The sequence below is a fragment of the Pipistrellus hanaki genome (genome assembly GCF_964339955.1).
Source record: "Pipistrellus hanaki genome assembly, chromosome: 8".
NCBI lineage: Eukaryota > Metazoa > Chordata > Mammalia > Chiroptera > Vespertilionidae > Pipistrellus > Pipistrellus hanaki.
This window is the reverse complement of record NC_140510.1, coordinates 44303693-44326169: the sequence shown is the minus strand read 5'-3', so window position 1 is coordinate 44326169 and position 22477 is coordinate 44303693. Positions and strand designations below refer to the sequence as shown.

The 22477-nt window shown below is 40.3% G+C and overlaps 1 protein-coding gene across 5 annotated transcripts in view; it reads right to left on the bottom strand.

The window, feature by feature from the left end:
* Positions 1-22477, bottom strand: part of UBR3 (ubiquitin protein ligase E3 component n-recognin 3) — a 135965-nt gene that overhangs the window by 13203 nt on the left and 100285 nt on the right. For all 5 annotated transcript variants that reach the window (XM_084892284.1, XM_084892286.1, XM_084892287.1 and 2 more), the window contains 6 exons: positions 17242-17327; positions 15973-16075; positions 13878-13981; positions 12029-12153; positions 1565-1672; positions 1304-1429 (listed from right to left, as the gene is read on the bottom strand). In XM_084892284.1, coding sequence (XP_084748410.1) covers positions 1304-1429; positions 1565-1672; positions 12029-12153; positions 13878-13981; positions 15973-16075; positions 17242-17327 — 652 coding nt within the window. The remainder of the gene's footprint in view (positions 1-1303; positions 1430-1564; positions 1673-12028; positions 12154-13877; positions 13982-15972; positions 16076-17241; positions 17328-22477) is intronic.

The window sequence follows — 22477 nt, the reverse complement described above, 5'->3', positions numbered from 1 at the left end:
ACTTCTGAAGTTAAAGGCATTCCGATTAAAGCTGGAGTCTTCAAGTGAGTTACTTGATTTGACAAGACCAAGATTCCACAGGTCTCTCACTCTATCCACTCTTTAGTGACTACAAAATCAGTCCCAGACAACCCTGATGTATGGCTGGTTAAATCATCACCATTTATTTTAGAAATATTTGTACTTTTAAAGTCACTTTGGCAACCCAGTGCCTGAATTGCTGTTAAAAAAGAAAAACCCGCCGAAACCAGTTTGGCTCAGTGGTAGAGCGTCGGTCTGCGGACTGAAAGGTCCGGGGTTCGATTTCGGTCAAGGGCATGTACCTTGGTTGCGGGCACATCCCCGGTAGGGGGTGTGCAAGAGGCAGCTGGTCGATGTTTCTCTCTCACCAACGTTTCCAGTTCTCTCTCTCCCTTCCTCTCTGTAAAATATCAATAAAATATATATATATATTTTTTTAAAGAAAAACCCCACAGCTTAATCCCTACTTTTTGATTAAGGAGATTCTCTTAGATTATTGGTGTAATACAGTGATGTGAAGAATTTTTGAAAATTTTTAATTTGTTCAATATCTTATAATCCTAAATATAAAGTTTTGGGGACAAATGTGTAGAGTTTAATCTCAAATCATTTGATAAAAAACAAAGCATACAAACTATGCAATGGCCAATTACATAGGAGAAAAGGAATAATTGAGTTTTAAATTCTGATATACTTAAGGCTTCGAAGACCATAAATATAATAAATATCTTAATGGCCACATCAAATTCACTGAAAATGAATGGCAGGTAATGCTAGAAACATAAGCCTAAAAGCTAATTTGGTTTACTTACCTTCCGCTTTCCTATCCTGTCACTGTCTTGCCTACTCATATTGACCAACAGTTCTAAGAAATATACTAAATTAGTGATAACTCATTCATCCAAGTTTTAATATAAGTGGCTATAAATCAAACATTTTGTTGTTCTAAATTACATAAACATAATCATATCTTCAGATAACCAGCTTTCTGATCAACGTAACTTTTAAAGGATATTAAAAGCAATTAGTGACAAATTTATCAATAGAGATAGTGATAACTATATCTATTGAATATGAATACTATGATCCTGTTAAAGTATTGGGCATTTATTATCACTGATCTAATCCAAAACTACGCCAATATCAAACATTAGTAATATTATCATAAAAATGAATGATGGTAACAAATAAAAAATACAATAACAATAAATATTCTAAATACTTATTCCTTTCAGTTAGACTAAAACAATGAATGCACCCTAATCTCTATCCCAAATTATACCTGGCAGCTAGGTAAATCTTCCCCAAAAAGGTGATGCTGAAGAAGGCTGGCGATTCTGAGGAAAGGTAAGCAGAAGTCCTGTAAGTATTTTTCCATGGATTCAGAAGACCAAGCAGTAGGGCTAACCTAAAGTTAAAAAAAGAAAACCTGAATAATTCATTCTATAACAGATATAGCTTTAAAAATTATATTCATAATGACAACAAAGTCTAAATTTTTAACTAAAAATAACCACTACATCTAACCTTAGAGAAAACATACCATTGCACATTCCTGAGCTCCTTCTTCATGGTATAATTTTCCTTTAGATAGTTCACTTATCACAAAGCTCAAAAGCACTTTATAAGACTTTTCTCCATCACACGTATTCTAGAAAAAATTAAAATATTAGTTATCTCAGTCACTAAATTTACAAAAGGTTAACATTAAAAAGAACACTTTTTAAAGAGTGCTGCATAATTATGATTACACTAGAAGCCCGGTGCATGAATTCATGCACTCTGAGAGGAAATTAATTAAAAGAAATATTTTAATATCGCTATTCACCCTTTCTCTATAATAGAAGTATTAACCAAGTTCATGACAACGACAGGTGGAAACACACATATGCGATTGGTACCAGCGAGGGCTTTATATGTATCATGCATGCACAAGTCAACTTAGCCTTTTATAGATATAGAATAAACTTGGTTAATTAGACTTGCTTTCTGATGTTGCTAAACCTCTTCCAGCCCAGTGAAGGGCCCCAACTTTTCTTTCAGGTAATTGTCAACAGCACAACAGTAAATATCGACATGAAGCAGATTATTATTGTAGATCATGCAGAGAGAACAAAAGGTAATATATTTAACTGCAGCCATGTCTGACTATATTCTGCACAGTGAGAAAACCTGAGGTCATTTTCAAGGTCCACCATTTCTTACTTCTTTTCAGTCGGGTCAAGTTTCTAAGCTTTCTAAATCTCCATTGCCCAGCTAATGAAAAAAAAAAAATAGCCAGAGAATCCAAGATGGCTGCTCGGGTAGGCACCTAGCCGCAGCCGCACGCAACAATTTCAATAAAATACAACTAAAATATAAAATGGACATTACCCAGAACTACAGAAAAGTCGACTGACTGGAAATTCTACAACGAGAAGCAAAGAGAAAACCAGAAGGAAGCGCGGAGGAGCTGTAAAAGCCCAAGGTACGGAGACACGCGGCGCGCGCGGAGAGGACGGAGCTGGAGAGGAGGGAGGCCGAGTGCCTGGCTGGCGTTCCCTAGCGGGAAGGAGATAAACACTCGGACTGTGCTGGGCCCCCAACTGCTCTGAACCCCCGTTCTAGGCCAGACCCCGGGGACCCAGGCTCATCCAGAGGGAGCTGGGCTGTAAGGCGGAACCCGGGGAAGCGGTGAAAGGAGGTCCCAGAGGCACGCACACTGCGCGCAGAGAAGGGCCGGCCGGCTGTGCCGTAGGACTGCCCTGGCGGGAAGGAGACAGGCTCCAGACTGCTCTGAACGCCACCTCCAACTCCACTTCCAACTGAACTGAACCCCAGTTTCGGGCCCATTGTGGGAGAGCTTACACTGTTTGGTAGCAGGCGAAAATCGAGGGCACCTTTCTCTCAGAGGTGCTTGCAACAAGTACTGAAGGACCCTGAGTCTCAGGAGTCGCATAGGGCGGGGCTGACGGAAGCCGAGGCTATAGGCTCCACCCTGAAACCCCGCCCCATCAGAAAAGCTGCATGCGAAAATGCCTAAACCAAATAGATCACAAACGAAAGAAATGGAGGACAAAAAGCGACTGGATATAGAGTTCAAAACCACACTTATAAGGTTCTTCAAGAGACTCCTAGAAAAGGCCGATAAAATAAATGAGACCTATGAGGATATGAAAAGGACTCAACAAGAAATGCTAAGGGATCAACAAGATATAAAGAATACATTGTCTGAAATAAAAAATATTATACAGAGTCCTAAAAACATAATAGAAGATCGCAAGAATCAAGTCAAAGATTTGGAACATAAAGAGCCAGAAGACACTCCTCTGCAGAAGCTAGTAGGCAAGAGAATCCAGAAAATAGAAGATAATGTAAGAAACCTCTGGGACAACTTCAAACGATCCAACATCAGAATCATGGGGGTCCCAGAAGATGAGAGAGAGCAAGATATCGAAAACATACTGAAAGAAATAGTGACAGAAAACTTCCCCCACCTGGGGAAAGAATTGGACTTACAAGTCCAGGAAGCACACAGAACTCCCAATAAGAGGAATCCAAAGAGGACCACACCAAGACAAATCATAATTAAGATTCCAAGAGCAAAGGACAAAGAGAGAATATTAAAAGCAGCAAGAGCTAAGCAGGTGGTTACCTATAAAGGAGCACCTATACGATTGTCAGCTGATTTCTCAACAGAAACCATGCAGGCCAGACGGGAATGGCAAGAAATATTCAAGGTGATGAATAGCAAGAACCTACAGCCAAAAATACTCTACCCAGCAAAGCTATCACTCAGAATCGAAGGTCAGATAAAGAGCTTCACTAATAAAAAAAAGCTAAAGGAGTTCATCACCACCAAACCAGAATTACATGAATTGCTGAAGGGGGTTCTTTCAGAAGAGAAAGTAGATAAAGATAAAAATTATGAACAACAAATACGTAACTATCAACAAGTGAATCTAAAAACCAAGGAAATTAAAAAAAAAAAATCTGATGAACAATATTAACTGTTGAATATAATAGAATCAGAGGTATGGAAGGGGAGTGAACTAATGATTCTTGGGGAAAAGGGGAGAGGGGAATGTGGAAAGAGACTGAACATAAACTGTGCACCTATGGATGAGGACAATGGGGAGTGGGGAAAGGGCAGAGGGTGGGGTGGGAAGCGGGGGGAAAGGAACACTTGTAATAATATGAACAATAAAAATTTATTAAAAAAAAAAAAAAAAAATAGGATTCCCCGAGTCTCCTATCTACCTACTCCAGGATTTCTGTGATGATCAAATGAGATGAGGCATGGGAAAACACTTCACAGACATTTGGTTAAAGTGTGAAATGTTTCCACCTGGCTATAAAGCAAGTCATGTTCCTGGACTGAAGAAACTGCAAGGAGGCTAGTCACTAGGGAGAAAAAGCCAGCATTGCTATGTAACATCATTACCCAGACATCATTACCTATACATTTACACAATGGAGTACTACTCGGCTATAAAAAGGAAGAAAAGTTTATGTTTTGCAATAGCATGGATGGACCTGGAGAACACTATACTAAGTAAAGTAGTCCAGACAAGTCAGAGAAAGACAAGTACCATGTCATTTCATTCGTATGTGGAATCTAATGAACAAACTGAACTGAGAAGCAAAATAGAGACAAAATTAGAGAGTAAGCAGACAGCTCTGGTGTGTGTGGAAGGATATTGGAGGCCGGGTGGTAGGACTGAGGTAAAAAAGAAAAAGAACTCATGAACATGGATAATAGTGTGATGACTCCAGGGGGAGCAAAAAAGGGTAGAGGTGGAAGAGGACATGAGAGGGGGATAAATGGTGAAGGGGGGAGCAAAGAAATCCTGGTATAAAATCTCTTTTAACAGATATTCCAAAGGGGAAAAAAATATGCTAACTGTAATGACCATTTTCCCAACACAACTGAACTTCCTTATCAAATTATCTCTATAATATTCTTTTAAAAAATATATATATTTAGGGAGGATCCAAGATGGCTGCTCGGGTATACACCTAGCCGCAGCAGCTCACAACAATTTCAAGGGAATACAACTAAAATGTAGAGTGGACATTGCCCAGAGCTACAGGTAGTCGACTGACTGAAAACTCTACAATAGGAAGGAGGGAGAAAACCAGAAGGAAAATCAGAGGAGCTGAAAAAAAGCCTAAGGTACGGAGACATGCTGCGCGCTCGCACGCACGCGCGCGCGGAGAGGTCGCAGCCCGAGAGGAGGAGAGGGCTGGGTGCTGCCTGGCGTTCCCTAGCAGGAAGGAAATAGAACCCCCAGCCTGGGCTGAACCCCCGAACCGGCAGCGCTGAGCCCCAAGTTATGTGCCAGACCCTGGGGACCCAGGCTCCGGCAGGGGGAGACAATCCCGGGGGACGGCGAAATGCGGGGCCCCCGGAGTCGCGCGCACATGGCGCGCAGAGGACTGAATGTTGACTCTGATGCTGGATTACCCTAGCCGGAAGAAACAAAGCCTCCGGCGGCAGCTCTGAGCCTCAGTCCAGACCGCCCCGAACTCCAGGTCTGGGCCAGTCCCTGGGGACCCAGGCTCGGGCAGGGGGAGACGGAGCTGTGAGGTGGAGTCCTGGGAGCGCGGCGAAAGGCTGAGCCCCTGGAGTCGCGCACACTGTGCGCAGAGGACAGTCTGTTGACTCTGATCCTGGACTCCCCTAGTGGGAGGGAGAAAGAAAGCTCCAGACTGGAGGAACGCCACGAGGAGCAGGAGCCCCTGCCGGACACCGGCCAGCCGGGCGCCAGCAAGGAGCCGGGCGACGGGGCCCCCAGTGGGGGGGGGTGCCCCTGAGCCTTCGACTGCTGAGCGCGGGCAACGGAGCCAAGGACGGGGGCTGCTTCCTGGGCGGCGCCGACCCCGGCAACAGGCTGGAGCAGCGCGGGAGCCCGCGGAGAACAAAGGGGTGCCACAGGCCAACCTGCTGAGCTCCCAGGACAAGGAGGAAGAAACCAAAGAAGTTCTCAATGTGAAGAAATCAAGTGAGAGCAAATGATAGTAAAATTACTTAAGAAAGAATACAAAGAAGATCTTGAAAAATCAAAGACTAAGTCAGAACTCAACGCACCAGCCAACATTGCAACATAAATGCGTTTTGTTTTTTTTTAAAAAAAGAAAAAAAAAAAGGAGAAAAAAGGGACAGAATGTTGGAACAGCGGCGACCAGGCCTAGAGTGGCCAGGCACAAGGCAGTGGCAGCTGGGCCCGGAGCAGCAGTGGCCAGGCCCCAGAGCAGCAGCAGCCAGAACAAGAGCATCAATGGCCAGCACTGGAGCAGCCAGACCTGGGGCAGTGGCAGCCAGGCCTGAGGCAGAGGCGGCCAAGCCCAGGGTGGCCAGTCCAGGAACACCCAGACACGGAGTGGCTGGGCCCGGAGAAGCCCGGTCCAGAGCAGCCGGGTTGGGAGCAGCCAGGCCCAGAACAGCAGTAGCCAAGCACGGAGCATCCAGGCTGGGAGCGGCCAGGCTCGGAGCAGCCGGGTCGGGTGCGGCCAGGCCCGGAGCAGCGGCGGCCAGGCTGGGAGCGGCCAGGCCCGGAGCAGCTGGGTCTGGTGTGGCCAGGCCTGGAGCAGCGGCTGCCAGGCTAGGAGCGGCCAGGCCCGGAGCAGCAGCTGCCAGGCTGGGAGCAGCCAGGTCCGGAGCAGCCGGGTCTGGTGTGGCCAGGCCCGGAGCAGCGGCTGCCAGGCTGGGAGCGGCCAGGCCCAGAGCAACAGCTGCCAGGCTGGGAGCGGCCAGGCCCGGAGCAGCTGGGTCTGGTGCAGCCAGGCCCGGAGCAGCGACTGCCAGGCTGGGAGCGGCCAGGCCCGGAGCAGCCGGGTCTGGTGCGGCCAGGCCCGGAGCAGCAGCTGCCAGGCTGGGAGTGGCCAGGCCCGGAGCAGCCGGGTCTGGTGCGGCCAGGCCAGGAGCAGCGGCTGCCAGGCTGGGAGCGGCCAGGTCCGGAGCAGCGGCTGCCAGGCTGGGAGCGGCCAGGCCCGGAGCAGCTGGGTCTGGTGCGGCCAGGCCGGGAGCAGTGGCTGCCAGGCTGGGAGCGGCCAGGCCCGGAGCAGCGGCTGCCAGGCCCGGAGCAGCCGGGTCTGGTGCGGCCAGGCCCGGAGCAGTGGCTGCCAGGCTGGGAGTGGCCAGGCCTGGAGAAGCGGCTGCCAGGCTGGGAGCGGCCAGGCCCGGAGCAGCCGGGTCTGGTGCGGCCAGGCCAGGAGCAGCGGCTGCCAGGCTGGGAGCGGCCAGGCCTGGAGCAGCGGCTGCCAGGCTGGGAGCGGCCAGGCCCGGAGCAGCCGGGTCTGGTGCGGCTAGGCCCGGAGCAGCGGCTGCCAGGCTGGGAGCGGCCAGGCCCGGAGCAGCCGGGTCTGGTGCGGCCAGGCCCGGAGCAGCAGCTGCCAGGCTGGGAGCGGCCAGGCCCGGAGCAGCCGGGTCTGGTGCGGCCAGGCCAGGAGCAGCGGCTGCCAGGCTGGGAGCGGCCAGGCCCGGAGCAGCAGCTGCCAGGCTGGGAGCGGCCAGGCCCGGAGCAGCCGGGTCTGGGGCGGCCAGGCCAGGAGCAGCGGCTGCCAGGCTGGGAGCGGCCAGGCCCGGAGCAGCAGCTGCCAGGCTGGGAGCGGCCAGGCCCGGAGCAGTGGCTGCCAGGCTGGGAGCAGCCAGGCCCGGAGCAGCGGCTGCCAGGCTGGGAGCGGCCAGGCCCGGAGCAGCCGGGTCTGGTGCGGCCAGGCCCGGAGCAGCGGCTGCCAGGCTGGGAGCGGCCAGGCCCGGAGCGGCCGGGACCGGAGCGGCCGGGACCGGAGCAACCGGTCCCAGAGCAGCCGGGTCGGGTGCGGCCAGGCCTGTAGCAGCAACAGCCAAGTCCAGAGCAACTAGGTCGGGAGCGGCAGTGACCAGACCCGGAGCAGCTGGTTGTGGAACGAACCAGAGCAACAGAGGCCAGGCCCGGAGCAGCCAGGCCCGAAACAGCTTGCTCCTCGCCTGTACCTGCCCACGGCTGCCTCTCAGACATGGCTGGAAACTTTTGCGGGAACTTGAGGGTCTGCTGAATCAAGTGATGAAGGCTTAGATCTGGATGTGTTGAGTTAGTATAGCGCTGGGGTGTTGATCTGTGAGTGCCTTGGGTGGGGCCTGGATGAGGCTGGTTGACCTATTTGAAAATGTCTTTTGTGTGAAGTGTATCATTGGGCATGTGGAGGTGTTATTGATATGAGAAAATGCTAAGTAACAGATTTACTATCTGAAAAGGGATTTACTATCGGGGAAAGGGAGGGAGGAAGAGACTGAACATAAACTGTGCACCTATGGATGAGGACAATGGGGGATGGGGAGGGGGCAGAGGGTGGGGTGGGAACCTGGTGGAGGGAGGAAGAAATGAGGAACCTTTGTAATAATATGAACAATAAAGATTGATTTAAAAAAATAAAAAAAAATAAAAATAAAAAATAATAAGTGAAAAAAAAAAAATATATATATATATATTTATTGCTCTAGGGTAGATTTGATCTGACAAAAATCTGTTTTCACTGGAATTATCATACCTGAGGATAAAGAATTATAGGGTGGGTTGAAATAAAAGAGGCTCAATGAAGAAAGAAAGGGATGAGAAGAAAAGAAGGAAGAAGGAAGAAGGAAAAGAAAAAGAAAAAAAAAGGAAGGAAGGAATGATACAGAAATCTAAGTAGGTACAAAAGTCACAATGATACATTTCATTACTTATATAGATGTTGCTATTATTTACTAGAGGCCTGGTCACAAAATTCATGCACCTGGGGGGGGGGGGGGGGGCGTTGCTCAGCCCACCCTGCTCCCTCTCACAGTCCAGAAGCACTATGGGGAGCAAGCCTAAGCCATCAGTCGGACATCCTTAGTGCTGCCACAGAAGCAGGAGAGGCTCCCACCACCACCACCACCATACTCACCAGCCATGAGCCCCACCTCTGGCTGAGCAGCGTTCCCCCTGTGGGAGCACACTGACCACCAGGGGGAAGCTCTTCCATTGAGCGGGTTGGGCCAAAACCAGCTCTCCAAAATCCCCCTAGGGGTCCCGGATTGTGAGAGGACACAAGCCAGGCTGAGAGACTCCACCAGTGCACAATAGGGGCCAGGGAGGGGCGCAGGAAATTGGCTAGCCTGGGAGGGACCACGGAGGGGTTCCAGGGCGTGTTAGACCATCTCGCTCAGTCCCAATCTGCCAGACCCCAGCAGCAAGCTCGCCTACCAATCAGTGTTTCTGCCCCCTGGTGGTCAGTGCATGTCATAGCAAGTGGTTGAGTGACCTTAGCATATCATTAGCATGTTACACTTTGATTGGTTGAATGGGCAACCGGACAACCAGCCACTTAGCATATTTGGCTTTTATTATATAGGATACTAGAGGCCTCGCATGCAAAATCACACTCAGTAGGCTGCCACTGCTCACAGCCCCACCCCACCCACCCACTGCTCACAGCCCCACCCACCCACAGCCCCACCCACCACCCACCACCCACCCTGTGGCACTCACAGCCACGCCCACTTGCTCATTGCTGCGCTGCTCGCCTGCCACTGCTCACTGTACTTGCTGATCCACCCACCTACCACCCGCTGCCGGCCTTGCTGCAGTCGGAGCCTGTGGGCCATGGGGGAGGGACTGAGAGGTGCTCAATGTACCACAATGTGACCAGTCATTTGGTTGTCATGGCTTTTTGTATATATAGATGCTACATATCTAAATATTTAGATCAACTGCAGAAAAAGCTAATAACATAGCAAAACAACCTACAGAATAATTATAAAGTTTCCTTTCATTCACTAAAGCCATTTATGTGGGTATAAACTTCTAAGCTACATCTGATAAGAATCTAACTCATGTTAAAGGTTTTATTAAGTATTTTTTAAATAGCTAATATTTATCAAGTCAAGAAAGAAAATTAACAGAAGTTACCTAAATTAGTTCATGTTCCTCCCATCATAGATTTATAATTGTCTAATGTTCTGTCATTAAGTCTTATTTTGCAGTTAGATTAATAGATTTAGATCCAAATGATATCAGGAAATGTTTTGGGGTTTTTTTGTTGTTTTTTTTTTTAAATATATTTTATTGATTTTGTACAGAGAGGAAGGGAGAGAGATAGAGAGTTAGAAACATCAATGAGAGAGAGTCACCGATCAGCTGCCTCTTGCACACTCCCTACTGGGGATATGCCTGCAACCAAGATACATGCCCTTGACCGGAATCAAACCCGGGACCTTTCAGTTCCCAAGCCGACGCTCTATCCATTGAGCCAAACCGGTTTTGGCAATATCAGGAAATGTTTTAAATACACAATTTTTCATTATTAGACAGTTTATTAAGAAAACATAGTTAAACAATGACATAGCATAAAAACTTAATATGCTTGATTTGAATGCTAACAATACAAATATCAGATTTGAGTGCATTCAGAAAACTGAAAGAATATTTAGGGGGGAAAAGAAGATAATTGCAGAATAAAAATTATCTAAGAACAAGGAGAAAAAATCATTGCAAGAAAAGACAAAAATCCATTTTGATAACTTAAAATAACAATTTCAAAAAGAGAGGCACCATTATAAATCATATATTCCAAATTCTCATTTACCTCTGGGAAAATTGAGGTTCATTGAGTTTTTATATCTTAACTAAAAAAGTAATATATATCTCTATTTAGTGGTAGAAGCTTGGCCTAGTACTTAGGTTCAATGGCCAACCACCCATATCCCTAATTAAGACTAATGAACATTGTGATGATACTATACTAAACTTTGTACACAAAATCATGACTTCAGAGTAAACTGGTGATAAAAGTGAAAGTTATGTTGAGTATATTTCATGTGTTTATAAATAATCTTCTCTCCCCTTTGATGTAAGTAATTTAATCCTCACCTGAGGATATTTTTTCCATTGATTTTTTTTTTTTTTTTAACAGAGAATGGGAGGTAGAAGAAGGGGAGAGAAAAGGAGGAAGGGGAAGAGAGAGAGAGAGACAGAAAGGGAGAGAGAGAGAAAGAGAGAGAGAGAGAGAGAGAGAGAGAGAGAGAGAGAGAGAGAGAGAGGTGAGAGAGACACAGCAACTAGTTGCCTCCCACTCAAGCCCCAACTGGAGCCTGGGTTCGAGTCTACAATCAAGATACGTGTCCTTGGTCAGGATTCGAATCCACAATCCTTCATCCCATTGGCCAGTGCTTTAACCACTTAAAAACCAGCCAGGGCAAATAGATATGATTTTAACAGAAACTTTTCAATGAGGTATAAAAACCTTTATAAACCTAACAAAGGTTTAATTTATACGACACCAATTGTTCTCAATTGTTTACATAATCTTAACTAAAGAGATCTCCTTTAAATTTGCTAAGAACCTTTATATTCCAACATTGGGGGGAGGGGGGGGGGAAGCAGTACTTAAAGAGGAATCATTAAGAAAAGGTTAGGATTATTTTTTAGGTTTAGTATATTTTATTTTTAAGCATATAAAGTATCTGAGAGGCAAACTTACAATCCCAATAGAACAAGAAAAAAAAAGCCTCAAACAAACTAGTAAGTACAGTAATTGAGTTACCTCAAACATAGCAGTTGTATTTATATGCAATACATTTCCAATACACCTTTCACCTTAGGATTTTTAAGTTTAGAAATGATAAGTGAAAAGCCATTTTTGGATTGTGACTGGGGACAGGGATAAGAAGAAGAAAAGGTGACATATAGTAAAATAAATAAATCTGCAGACACTGTGTTACTTCCTCACTGTGTTAACAAAATTTTTGTAACTTCTGTAAGTTTAAGACTTATAGCAAAAGCAAAACAAAACTGCCCAAATATAAAGGGATAAAAGCCAAGGTTTAGAAACAGATGCAAAAGACCTCATTGTACAAGGGAAACATTTTCAACGTTTTTAGCCTGAATGTGTTACATTTTCAATTAAAATGCTTTGTTAATAACTCATTTTATCTTTGAAATATCTAATCTCATTCATTCATACCTCCAACATAAATGAGTTCATCAAACTACTAGATGATAAATTCAGTTAAGACACTAACCTTTTTGAGAGCTCCTGTTTGTTTCCAGGCTGACCTATCTTCCTCATTGCATTTGACTGAAAGTGCCACAAGAGCTTGTGTGTACAGTAGGGCAAAAAGCACCTTCACAATGCAGGTGAAGTGGTCTACAAGAGAAAGAAAAGATTGTTATTTCTTTGGAATCTAGACATTTTACAGTCAAGACTAGAGGCCCGGTGCATGAAATTCATGCACTCGGGCGAGGGAAAGGGGGAGAAGTCCCTCAGCCTAGATTGTGAGAGGGCACAGGCCAGGTTGAGGGACCCCACCAGTGCATGATTGGGGCAGGGGAGGGATGCAGGAGTTGGCCAGCAGGGGAAGGACTGCAGGAGGGCTGCAGGGCGTGCCCGGCCCCTCTCGCTCAGTCCCATCAGCTGGACCCCAGCAGCAAGCTAACCTACTAGTCAGAATATTTGCCCCTGGTGGTCAGTGCACATCATAGAGATTGGTCGATTAGTCAACTATCTCCTCCCTGGTGGTCAGTGCACATCATAGTGAGCAGTTGAGCAGCCTTAGCAAATCATTACCATATTATGCTTTGATTGGTTGACTGGACAACCTGATGACTGGACACTTAGCATATTGGGCTTTTATTATATAAGATAATTTCACAAATATATGCCTTTCTTTGCATGTGTAGTTGATTTTTCTTCAACATTTAAGTAGTTAATAAAATGAGATGATAATGTGGTGATATACTTTCTACTCAACAAATCTGAAATTATGCCATCTAAGTTCCTTTATTTACCCACTGAATATATAAATGTGAGGCATTTAGCATAGTGGAAGGTGTGGTGTGTTTTAGAAGACCAGAGTGCTAATGCAACTCAATCTCAGAATAGCTGTGTAACCTTGGCAAATCCCCTACTAGATATCATGTATTTAACAATGTCTCGTAGACTGAGTGCTTAAAACCAATACTTCATCTACTTCTAATATGATATAGATCTTATAAATAATAACATAATATAATACAATATAATGCAATATAGAACTTCTAAAATAGAAAAAGAAATACCAATATTTTAGGTACTCTGAGTCTTAAAATGCAATGAGAATTATAACAATGCAAAAACAAGAGTAACAATAATGCAAGATGCTTGGTATATATTTTGTACTTAATAAATGGTAGCTTAATAATCATATAAGTAATTAATACTTATAAACACCTAATAACAGAAAATTTCCTCAAATGTCTCATTCAATCCTCAGAACAGTTTCAATTTGACAACTAAGCTTCAAAAGGATGTGCCAGTGGTAACAAAGCTAATAAGCACACAGGTCTGAACTTGAATCCACACACATCAATAGATTCACTGTTCCTTCTATTATTTTATGCTATTCAGTTGGTTGGGCATCATCCAATGCACCAAAAAGTTGCTGATTTGATTTCCCATCAGGTCACATGCCTGAGATTGTGGGCTGGATCCCCAGTAGGGGGGCATGCAAGAGAAAGCCAATAGATGTTCTGCTCACATCAGTTTCTCTTTTTCCCTTCCCCTTCCTCTTTAAAAATCAATAAAAATATTTTCTTTAAAGCCCTAGCTGGTGTGACTCAGTTGAGTGTCATCCCATGCTTTCAGAGTGATTTCCCATGTCTTTACCTCATCATGGACTAAAAAACTAAAAACAATAGACCTATAGGGAAAAAGCAATTTTATTTCATTGTCATTTTCTTTATTTATATGATTTCTATTTACTAAAAGTAGAGAAAACAACGCTATTTACTTCTAAATAATTCCACCAGATGAATGCTATATTTGTTGCTACAATTAGTAGAATATTCATTATTATACTATACAATCTAAGAATCTGAATTATAACGCTATACCTTTGCGTAAGGGTTGTGGCATCATTAAAATCTGGATGAGCAAAAGGGATGTAACATCATGATAAAGAATTGGAACCTCAGGCTGTTGTTCTTCATTTCCCAGCCTAAAAGAAAATGTATAATCACTTTAGACAGTATTGTACATCTTTTCTTTCTAATTCGTTTTCTATTTTATACATATATCTATGGAACAGAAATCAAACTTTCATAAGTAACTGAGAAATCTCAAAAGAAAAAGCTAGGGGGCCATAATTCTTGCCTAAAAAATAATCTTTTTTGTCTTTTTTAGTCCTCACACAAAGATATGTTTCCATTGACTTTAGAGAAAGGAAGGGAGGGGGGAGGGGGGAAGGGGCAGGAGGAGGGGGGGCGGGGGGGGGAGAGAGAGAGAGACAGAGAGAGAGAGAGAGACAGACTAATAGGAGAAACATCAATACTCATTCAGAAATATTTAAAAAATAAGATACCAACAGAAAAATGTACAGATGTCCTGAATATGTAATTCATCATCAATACAATAAAATTAAAAGGAAATAAATTTCATGAGGATTACAGAAAAAGCATATTTGAAATCTATATCATTAGACATACAATTTGATGTTGAAGAAGTATTAAAAGTGAGAAAATAGGAAAAGATACTTCAATTCTTAAAAATTTAATATTATAGATAAAAAACAGATGACATTATTAGTATTACAACTTAGTGAACTAATGAACCATACTGGAAATTCCTCAGATCTGTAGAGTAGCAAACAGTTAAGAAGTTAGGCCTCCAAAATCAGAAAGTTTTGGATTCAAATACCAGCTCTATTCCTTAAAAGCTGTATATCCCAAAAGAGTATGTTACTTAACTTTTCTAAGCCTCAGGTTCCTCATAGGTAAAAACTGGGATAACAATGGTACCTAGTGTATAGCATTATGGTGATGATAAAATGAGATTATATCAAAAATGCCTTACCATGAAATAAACACTAGGTAAGTTGTTCACAGCATTTACTACTATCCTAATGGGTATTTATTTTAGGGCTTAAAAAGAACACAACCCAGCAATCAATATTATGGAAAGCATAGTACCTATGTCTGTCCTTTCAATATATACTTTTTAAAATCTGAGGACATCCTTTCCATTAGTTTCTAGACAAATCAAGGCATGTGCCTGCTGATACAACACAGTAAAAAGAACACGCCGAAACCGGTGTGGCTCAGTGGTAGAGCGTCCGTCTGTGGACAGAAAGGTCCCGGGTTCGATTCCGGTCAAGGGCATGTATGTTGGTTGCGGGCACATCCCCAGTAGGGGTGTGCAGGAGGCAGCTGGTCGATGTTTTTCTCTCTCTCACTCCCTCTCTCTCTCTCTCTCTCTCTCTCTCTCTCTCTCTCTCTCTCTCCGTAAAAAATCAATAAAATAAATTTAAAAAAAAAAAAAAAGAAGAACATATTACTTCTATGGTATTTCTGGCAAAAGTTTATAGCTTGAATCTAATTACAAGGAAATAGTAGACAAAAAATTTTGAGAAATTCTACAAAATAATTGGCCTAAGCCCTTCAAAAAAGAAGTCAGTGTGATAAAGTACAAAGAAAAAGTCAGGAACAATTTCAGATTAAAGGAAACTAAAGAGATATGACAACTAAACACAAGCATGATTTTAAATTGTCTTTGCATTGCATTAGCATTTCCCAGGATATTACTGAAACAACTAGCAAAATCTGAATAGGTTCTGTATGAGGTAAGGGTCATATAAATAGTCAATTAACCAGCATCATTCACCATAAAGACTGCACTTCCCCCTCCTCTGAGCCATCTATACTATAAACCCAATATCTAGTACAACAAAAGAAAGGTTTTTTAATATCACTATTTTGCAGCATCTAATGAAATAACAGATTTAGGCAAGAATCATCAGGGATTGCAAAATCATTAGATGAAAGGCTGATGGGGAACTTTACAATGGAGGGATCAGACTTAGGCTATCTGAACCCACTGATCAATTCTGACATAAAAAGAGGCACAACCAGCTATTGTGTGTGTCCATTTGAATGTTTTATCTGTATTTTTCAAAAACAATTTTAATTAACTTAATCTTTCAATAATACTTACTGCGAATTCAATTCCTCTAACTGAGTGAGCTTTCTCCAGGGATTAAACTCAGAATCAATGCTATAAAGCCGCATGTGCAAGGCCAATACATGGAACAGCTGATCTAAATAAATTAAAGAAAAGGCAATTAGAAAGTTTACAAAATTCTTCCAGAACAAAATTCAGACAAAATGTCTAATTCATAAAGAAATATTTCCTATTCTTACAATTATAATTCACTAGGTTTAAGTACCAACTACTTCATGCTGTCTTTTAAGCTAAACTCTGAAGTATATCTAAACAATTTCAGTTAGTTTCTGGACTGTCCTTATACTCAATCTTAACAGGAATGGTTCCTTTTCCTCATCTGTCATAGACCTACTTTTCCTGGGCTTTGTGCTACAGCTTTACAACATGTACTTCTCACTATTGTGGTCTCATCCTAACCAAAATTTACTATTATCTTCATTACCCTGCCCTGAATAATACGGACAATAACAGCCATATAAATCAGTTAGGTGATGTTTTTTCTTTACTTAATATTTTCCCCAAAGTCTTTTTTAGGGACTTTTTAGGGGATTTTTACTTTATCATCTTTTGATTCAACCTAAAGAAAAAAATAAAAGCCCTGGTAGGTGTGGCTCAGTTAGTTGGAGCATCTTCCCATGCACTGATGGGTCTTGGGTTCAATTTCCGGTCAGGGCACATACCCAGGTTTCAAGTTCATGTTCATGAAAAACCTACTTCAAGTTCCATATGACACTTCTCTCAACTATACCCTTACAAGAAGTATTAAAGAATCATGCCACTTTACAATATAAAGTATATTCATAAATAAAAGCAAACATATATAACTTTAATAGGTTTTAACACATATACAACATAAATGCCTTCCTTAATAGTAGCTATATACTAGAGGAATCTATAGACAATACTAATTGTCATTATGAAAAGATTTTCTTAAATGTACACAATGAAAAAATTATTTTAAAAAATCCAGTTCAAGAACAATTTTTTATAGCTGAGAATAACATATTGTTTTAGAACCAATGTAAATCTGGTCAATTAGTATGACATTTATTTACTGAGTAATCACAGTACAGAAAGAGCTAAAATATTCATATGGTTTTTTTCTAAGTACAAGATTAATGATTTAAAGCATATAATCACAATTAAAATTGATTATATACAACATAAAAAGAATCTAAAAATATACCAAAAAATTACTTTGTCTCTATATGCTTTCAAAAAAGACATAAATAGAAAATTTTAGCACCATTTAATACTTACTTAAACAAGACCTTTTGCCAGCTGTGCTTGCACCCCCTGAACACAAATTGCCTCCTCGATGTATTAATTCAAGTTCCAAATTGGTTCTGTAAATAAAGCATTTTAATATATCTCACTCATTAGGCTGAAGCAATATTTCTTAATTTGTCTTATTGATATGACTGAGTCAACCTAAACAATAAAGTACAACTTTATTATTTGCAAAAGTATAATCTATGCAATATCAGTACAATTTTATTTCTGAAATTAAAAGGGGACAGCTTATTGTCCTTACTTATACAGCATATTCATATTTATAACTGCAAAACCACATGTCACAGTGTAATTGTTCAAAATTCCAAATGTTGGCAAATACTTTCCATATGGAAAATAACTACAATGCACTTCATAAACCTACAAATGAATCTAAAGAAAGAATCTGTATTCCAACTGTTAGCCACGGAGTAGGTGGTTACTATCAGACAACACACAAGGGAATACCAATTTTTCTATCAGAGAAATGGTTATCACTCATTGGAGCTTAGATGGTTCTAGAAATCAATACCAAGAAACAAAATCACTAACATAAAAATGACTAGGAACAACATAATTAACAGCAGTCTCTTCTGTGGACATCTACAATTAGTTTTATTAAAATATATTGTGTAACTGTTGATACTACTAAACATCAGTATTATTCATATAGACCTGAAATTATAAAACACTTAGCAATTATCAGCTTACAAAATAGCAATAATTAGCAAATTGACATTTCAAAAATCAAACCGATGCAGAATCTAAAGATTCACTCAAAAATAGTAAAAGTAAAATAGCAATTTTTGCCAAAATAATAAATAAAAATTCTGAGTCAAAACCTGTGTATTTTTACTTCAACAGTATTAATAATCTTAAATATACCTTTATTTGCCACTACTAACACTGAATGAAGTTGTTTATATCCTAGACATGCATTTGTCTCTAATAGTGAGCTATCCCCATTCTTAAGAAAAAAAATTAGGCGGCCAAGTTTCAAGCTTACTCTTTGTAAATGAATTCAAGAAAAAGTATTATGCTATTTTATTTAAAACAAACCACTTTGAACTAGTTCTGATTGTATTTTTGAACACGAATGTTTTGAAATGTTATTTTCATATATTTACTTAGAAATGCAAACTTTAAAATATTAATATTCCTAAGTCTGTACATTTGCCACCCATTTCTAAAGGAATGCTTTAATCCTCTCTATTTGTGGGGGTGTGGGGGACGGGGGGCAAAGGGGGAAGGAAAGCAATTTAACATCGATAATGTTCCTGCTCAGAGCCCCATCTGGTTGCTGCTGATAAGGGAATCTGTGTGACAAGGAAATTTTCCACCCTTCAGGCGATTTGCATTGCTCACTGAACTTCTAAAAACCTACCAGCAAGGAAGCAGGGACAAGGATTTCATATTAGTGGACAGAAAGCGAGCGGAGACCAGGATGTTTTCCTTCATCAAGGGAACATAAATGAGATCAATACATTTTGTTTTCACAAATCTTCTGTTGCCTAATCTGTAGGAAAAAATTAATGGCTATATTCTCTTATAAAAACTAAGATTTCCTAGACAGTACTTTTAAAGAGCTAACCAGAAACATGAGCAATTCTTACATTTGAATGTCAGAACTAGAATGTCAACTTTGATTTCAGTGTAATTTGCAAAAATATTCATTAAAATATAAATACAGGAAAAATTATGTTTATTCAACCATCAAATAAGATACTTTAAAAAATGACAAACGTTACTAGGAATTTTATTTTAATGAATACTTGACAGAAAACTACTAAATGTAATTAATTATTTCAAATTATGGTAGGACAATCTCCTACACAATATTATCTCTGAATTTAAAAAAAAAAAAAATACTACCTACCTACCCAAGGGGTTAGTATCATGTAATAATTTGTAAAACTTTAAAAATCAAAGTCAGAGGCCCTAACCATCAGCTTTTCCTTATTTCATTTATAACAAAATTTATCCTTTAATTTCAGACTTGCAAGAAAAGAGTCGCAAATGCATTTTGTTCTCCATGTCTAATCTTCCCTTACTGTTGAAAATCACCACACAATAGGGCTGGTAGCAGGAGTTTTCTGACCATTTCAATTTCTTCTTTGCTGCCCTCAGAAAATCTCCCAAGGTTTACCATATAAATAAAATTAAAAACAAAAAAATACTCATTATCCTATTAAAAATTTTTCTAAGAAATATTTATTTCTAAACATCAAAAAATTTAAGTTTCCTAAAGAGCAAAAAAAATTATGTAACCAGCAGGAAGAAATTCAGTTCTAGAAAACAGGTTGTAGTCCATTCAAAATTACTAATGTCAAATAAATAAACTTTTAAGTTCTAATAAACTCTACATTTAATAATCACAATGTTTGATTCAAAAGTAATTCAAATTAAGCTTACTCTAAATATTTTACTTAAATATCTAAGCATTTTAGATATTAATATGTTAATGCCTACTCTTTAGGCATAAAAATATTCATAATCTATAATCATAAGTAGTTATAACATAAGGTTATATGCTAGGTATAAGATAATTATGAACAATCTGGTTGTTTTCCTACCTTGATAAAATTATATCCTATTCAAGTAGGATATAAAATACTTTTTTCTTTCAATTCATGTTTTTTTTTCTGAGTCAATTTGGTTTTTGTTTGACTGTTTTCTATTTAGCGACTAAATAAAACTTAGAGAAGGCATGAAATTTTTTCTGTGAAAACTTGACAATAATCTAGGTAATTGTAACCAAAGGAAAATGAGGTTTTTAAGGATTATATACTTTCTCTTTCAGAATCTTTATTTTGCAGCTTTAGAGTTCATCATTAAAGATCAGAGAAGGGTGGGAAGAGGGAAGAGCATATTTTCTCTACATATATATATACCCTTATTAGTAAATAACATTTGACATTTGTTCCTACTTCTCTATAAAAGAAAAAAAAAACTGAAATTTGTGTATTTTAAAAGTCTCCTGAATTAGCAAACTTTATTCTGTAAGTTATTTATATATTTAAACCACAAATAGGAATCTAAATTTTCCACTAAACTAAATGTAAATTAAATTATTGGATTTATCTTACTATAGAAAAATTCCATATATAAATCATGCCCATTCAAACAGGATTTTCTTATAAGCCAAATCAAAGACATAATAATCAATGCTTTTGTGTGTGTGTGTGTGTGTGTGTGTGTATGTGTGTGTGTGTGTGTGTGTGTGAGAGAGAGAGAGAGAGAGAGAGAGAGAGGGAGGACACATGTATGTTTGCATAATGACATTTTGGTCAACACATATACCACCGTAATACCACAAAAAAATTTCCTATCACCTAGTGATGTCATAGTCATCCTAACATCATAGCACAACACATTACTCATATGTCTGTGGTGATGCTAGTGTGAACAAATCTGCCAAGTTGCCAATCGTATAAAAGCATAACACATACAATTATGGATAGTACATAATACTTGACAATGATAAATAACTATGTTACTGGTTTACATATTTACTACATTTTTATCATTATTTTAGAATGTACTCTTTATAAAATGTGTTACACTGGTAGCCACCACATATATCTCATGTTCATTGCATCTGTTTATTGCATTATCTTCCTGTAATTGATTTAATCTTGTGTTTGTTTTATACAGTAACATGCTATACGGGCTTATAGCCTGGAAGCAATAGGCTATATCATGGATTCTCGTTGTGTAGAGGAGGCTATGCCATCTAGGTTTGATAAATACATTCTATAATCTTTGCACAACAAAACTGCATATCAACATATTTTTCAGAACAGATGCCTATCATTAAGTAGCACAGAACTACCTATGTGTACACACACACACACACACACACACACACACACACCCCATAACTGAGTTGGTCTACATTCATCCCAATCTTCTATAGCATTATTACCACAATATAGTACAGGAGTTTTGTAGAATCTTGAAATCATGGAAAATTAAATTATATTCAATTTAGTTTTCACATAAAGCATATTTTACTGCAAGTATGCAATTGGTGACTCTCTAGAGACAAATATTAAATTAACTATTATAGCTTCCCCCAAAGCATTCTGGATAAATAATAATAGTCAGGAATGTGCAGGCTAGAAAGTTACTTCCCAGTCCATTAGATCCTTTTACATCAATCTGTGTCCAGCATTTGCATTCTTAAACCAAAGACTAACGTTTCCTTATCTTGAGCTCTAACTTGCTTGCAGCAATTTTCCTAAATCTGGTTCCATTTTTCCTGGGTTCTAAAGACTATATATAATTCATTTATCCTTTGTTATCGTCTGGTCCAGGAATGGGGCAAAGACAATGGCCATGATAAGCTACATGCATATATGACCTAAAAAAACAAAAACCTGAATGCAGGTGAAGAAAAAGGAGTATTGGAACCGAAAGAACACTAGACCGAGACTCAAGAGACCAGAGCTCTCGTCCTACTCCTGCCACTAATTTGCTGCATGACTTCCAGGCACGTTTTCTCTCTAAATGTTGCCTACTTGGACAAAATATGAAGCTTCTAGAGATATCCAGGGTCTACAAATCAGTTCTGGCAGAGCGAATTTACAAGTTCCTAATTTGCCCAGTTTCTTCCTTATTTCCTTCTTTTATGGCTCTCTGTTTTCATTCTATTAAGTTTTCTAAAATTCCTACTTGGAACTATTTCTTAGCCATTGAAAATCTACTCAATCGATTAGACTAATCCTACCTAATCTGAAAGATGAGAGTTATTTGCCTCTGTTTTCTTAAAACTGCTGCTAGCTACAAATAGAAGCTTTAGGACCTGCCTGATCTCGTATTTCTCTCCCTCACCTGTTTTTCAAAACCAATTATTGTCTTCTAGGATATTATTAGATCTTTTACTAGCTTATAACAAACAAAATAAGTTCTCCTTACTGTTCAACATGTTACAATGTTTTAATTCTCAATATTATTACTTTTTAACAACTTGAATAGTGATTTCTTTATACTACCTTTCATATATACAGTAATATTTACATGCTTTGAGGTAGATTTCTGTCTCAAAATGTGAACATATCCCACATATCCTACAATGCTTAATAACACTTAACTCAATATTTCACTAAAATAAACTCTTCAGAAAATGAAGGAAAAGTATACTTTTATAGTCCTTCTAGGAAATTCTAAAATCAGCCATAATTTCAACAAGCATTAAAAAAAAAATCCTTTCTTCAAATAAATA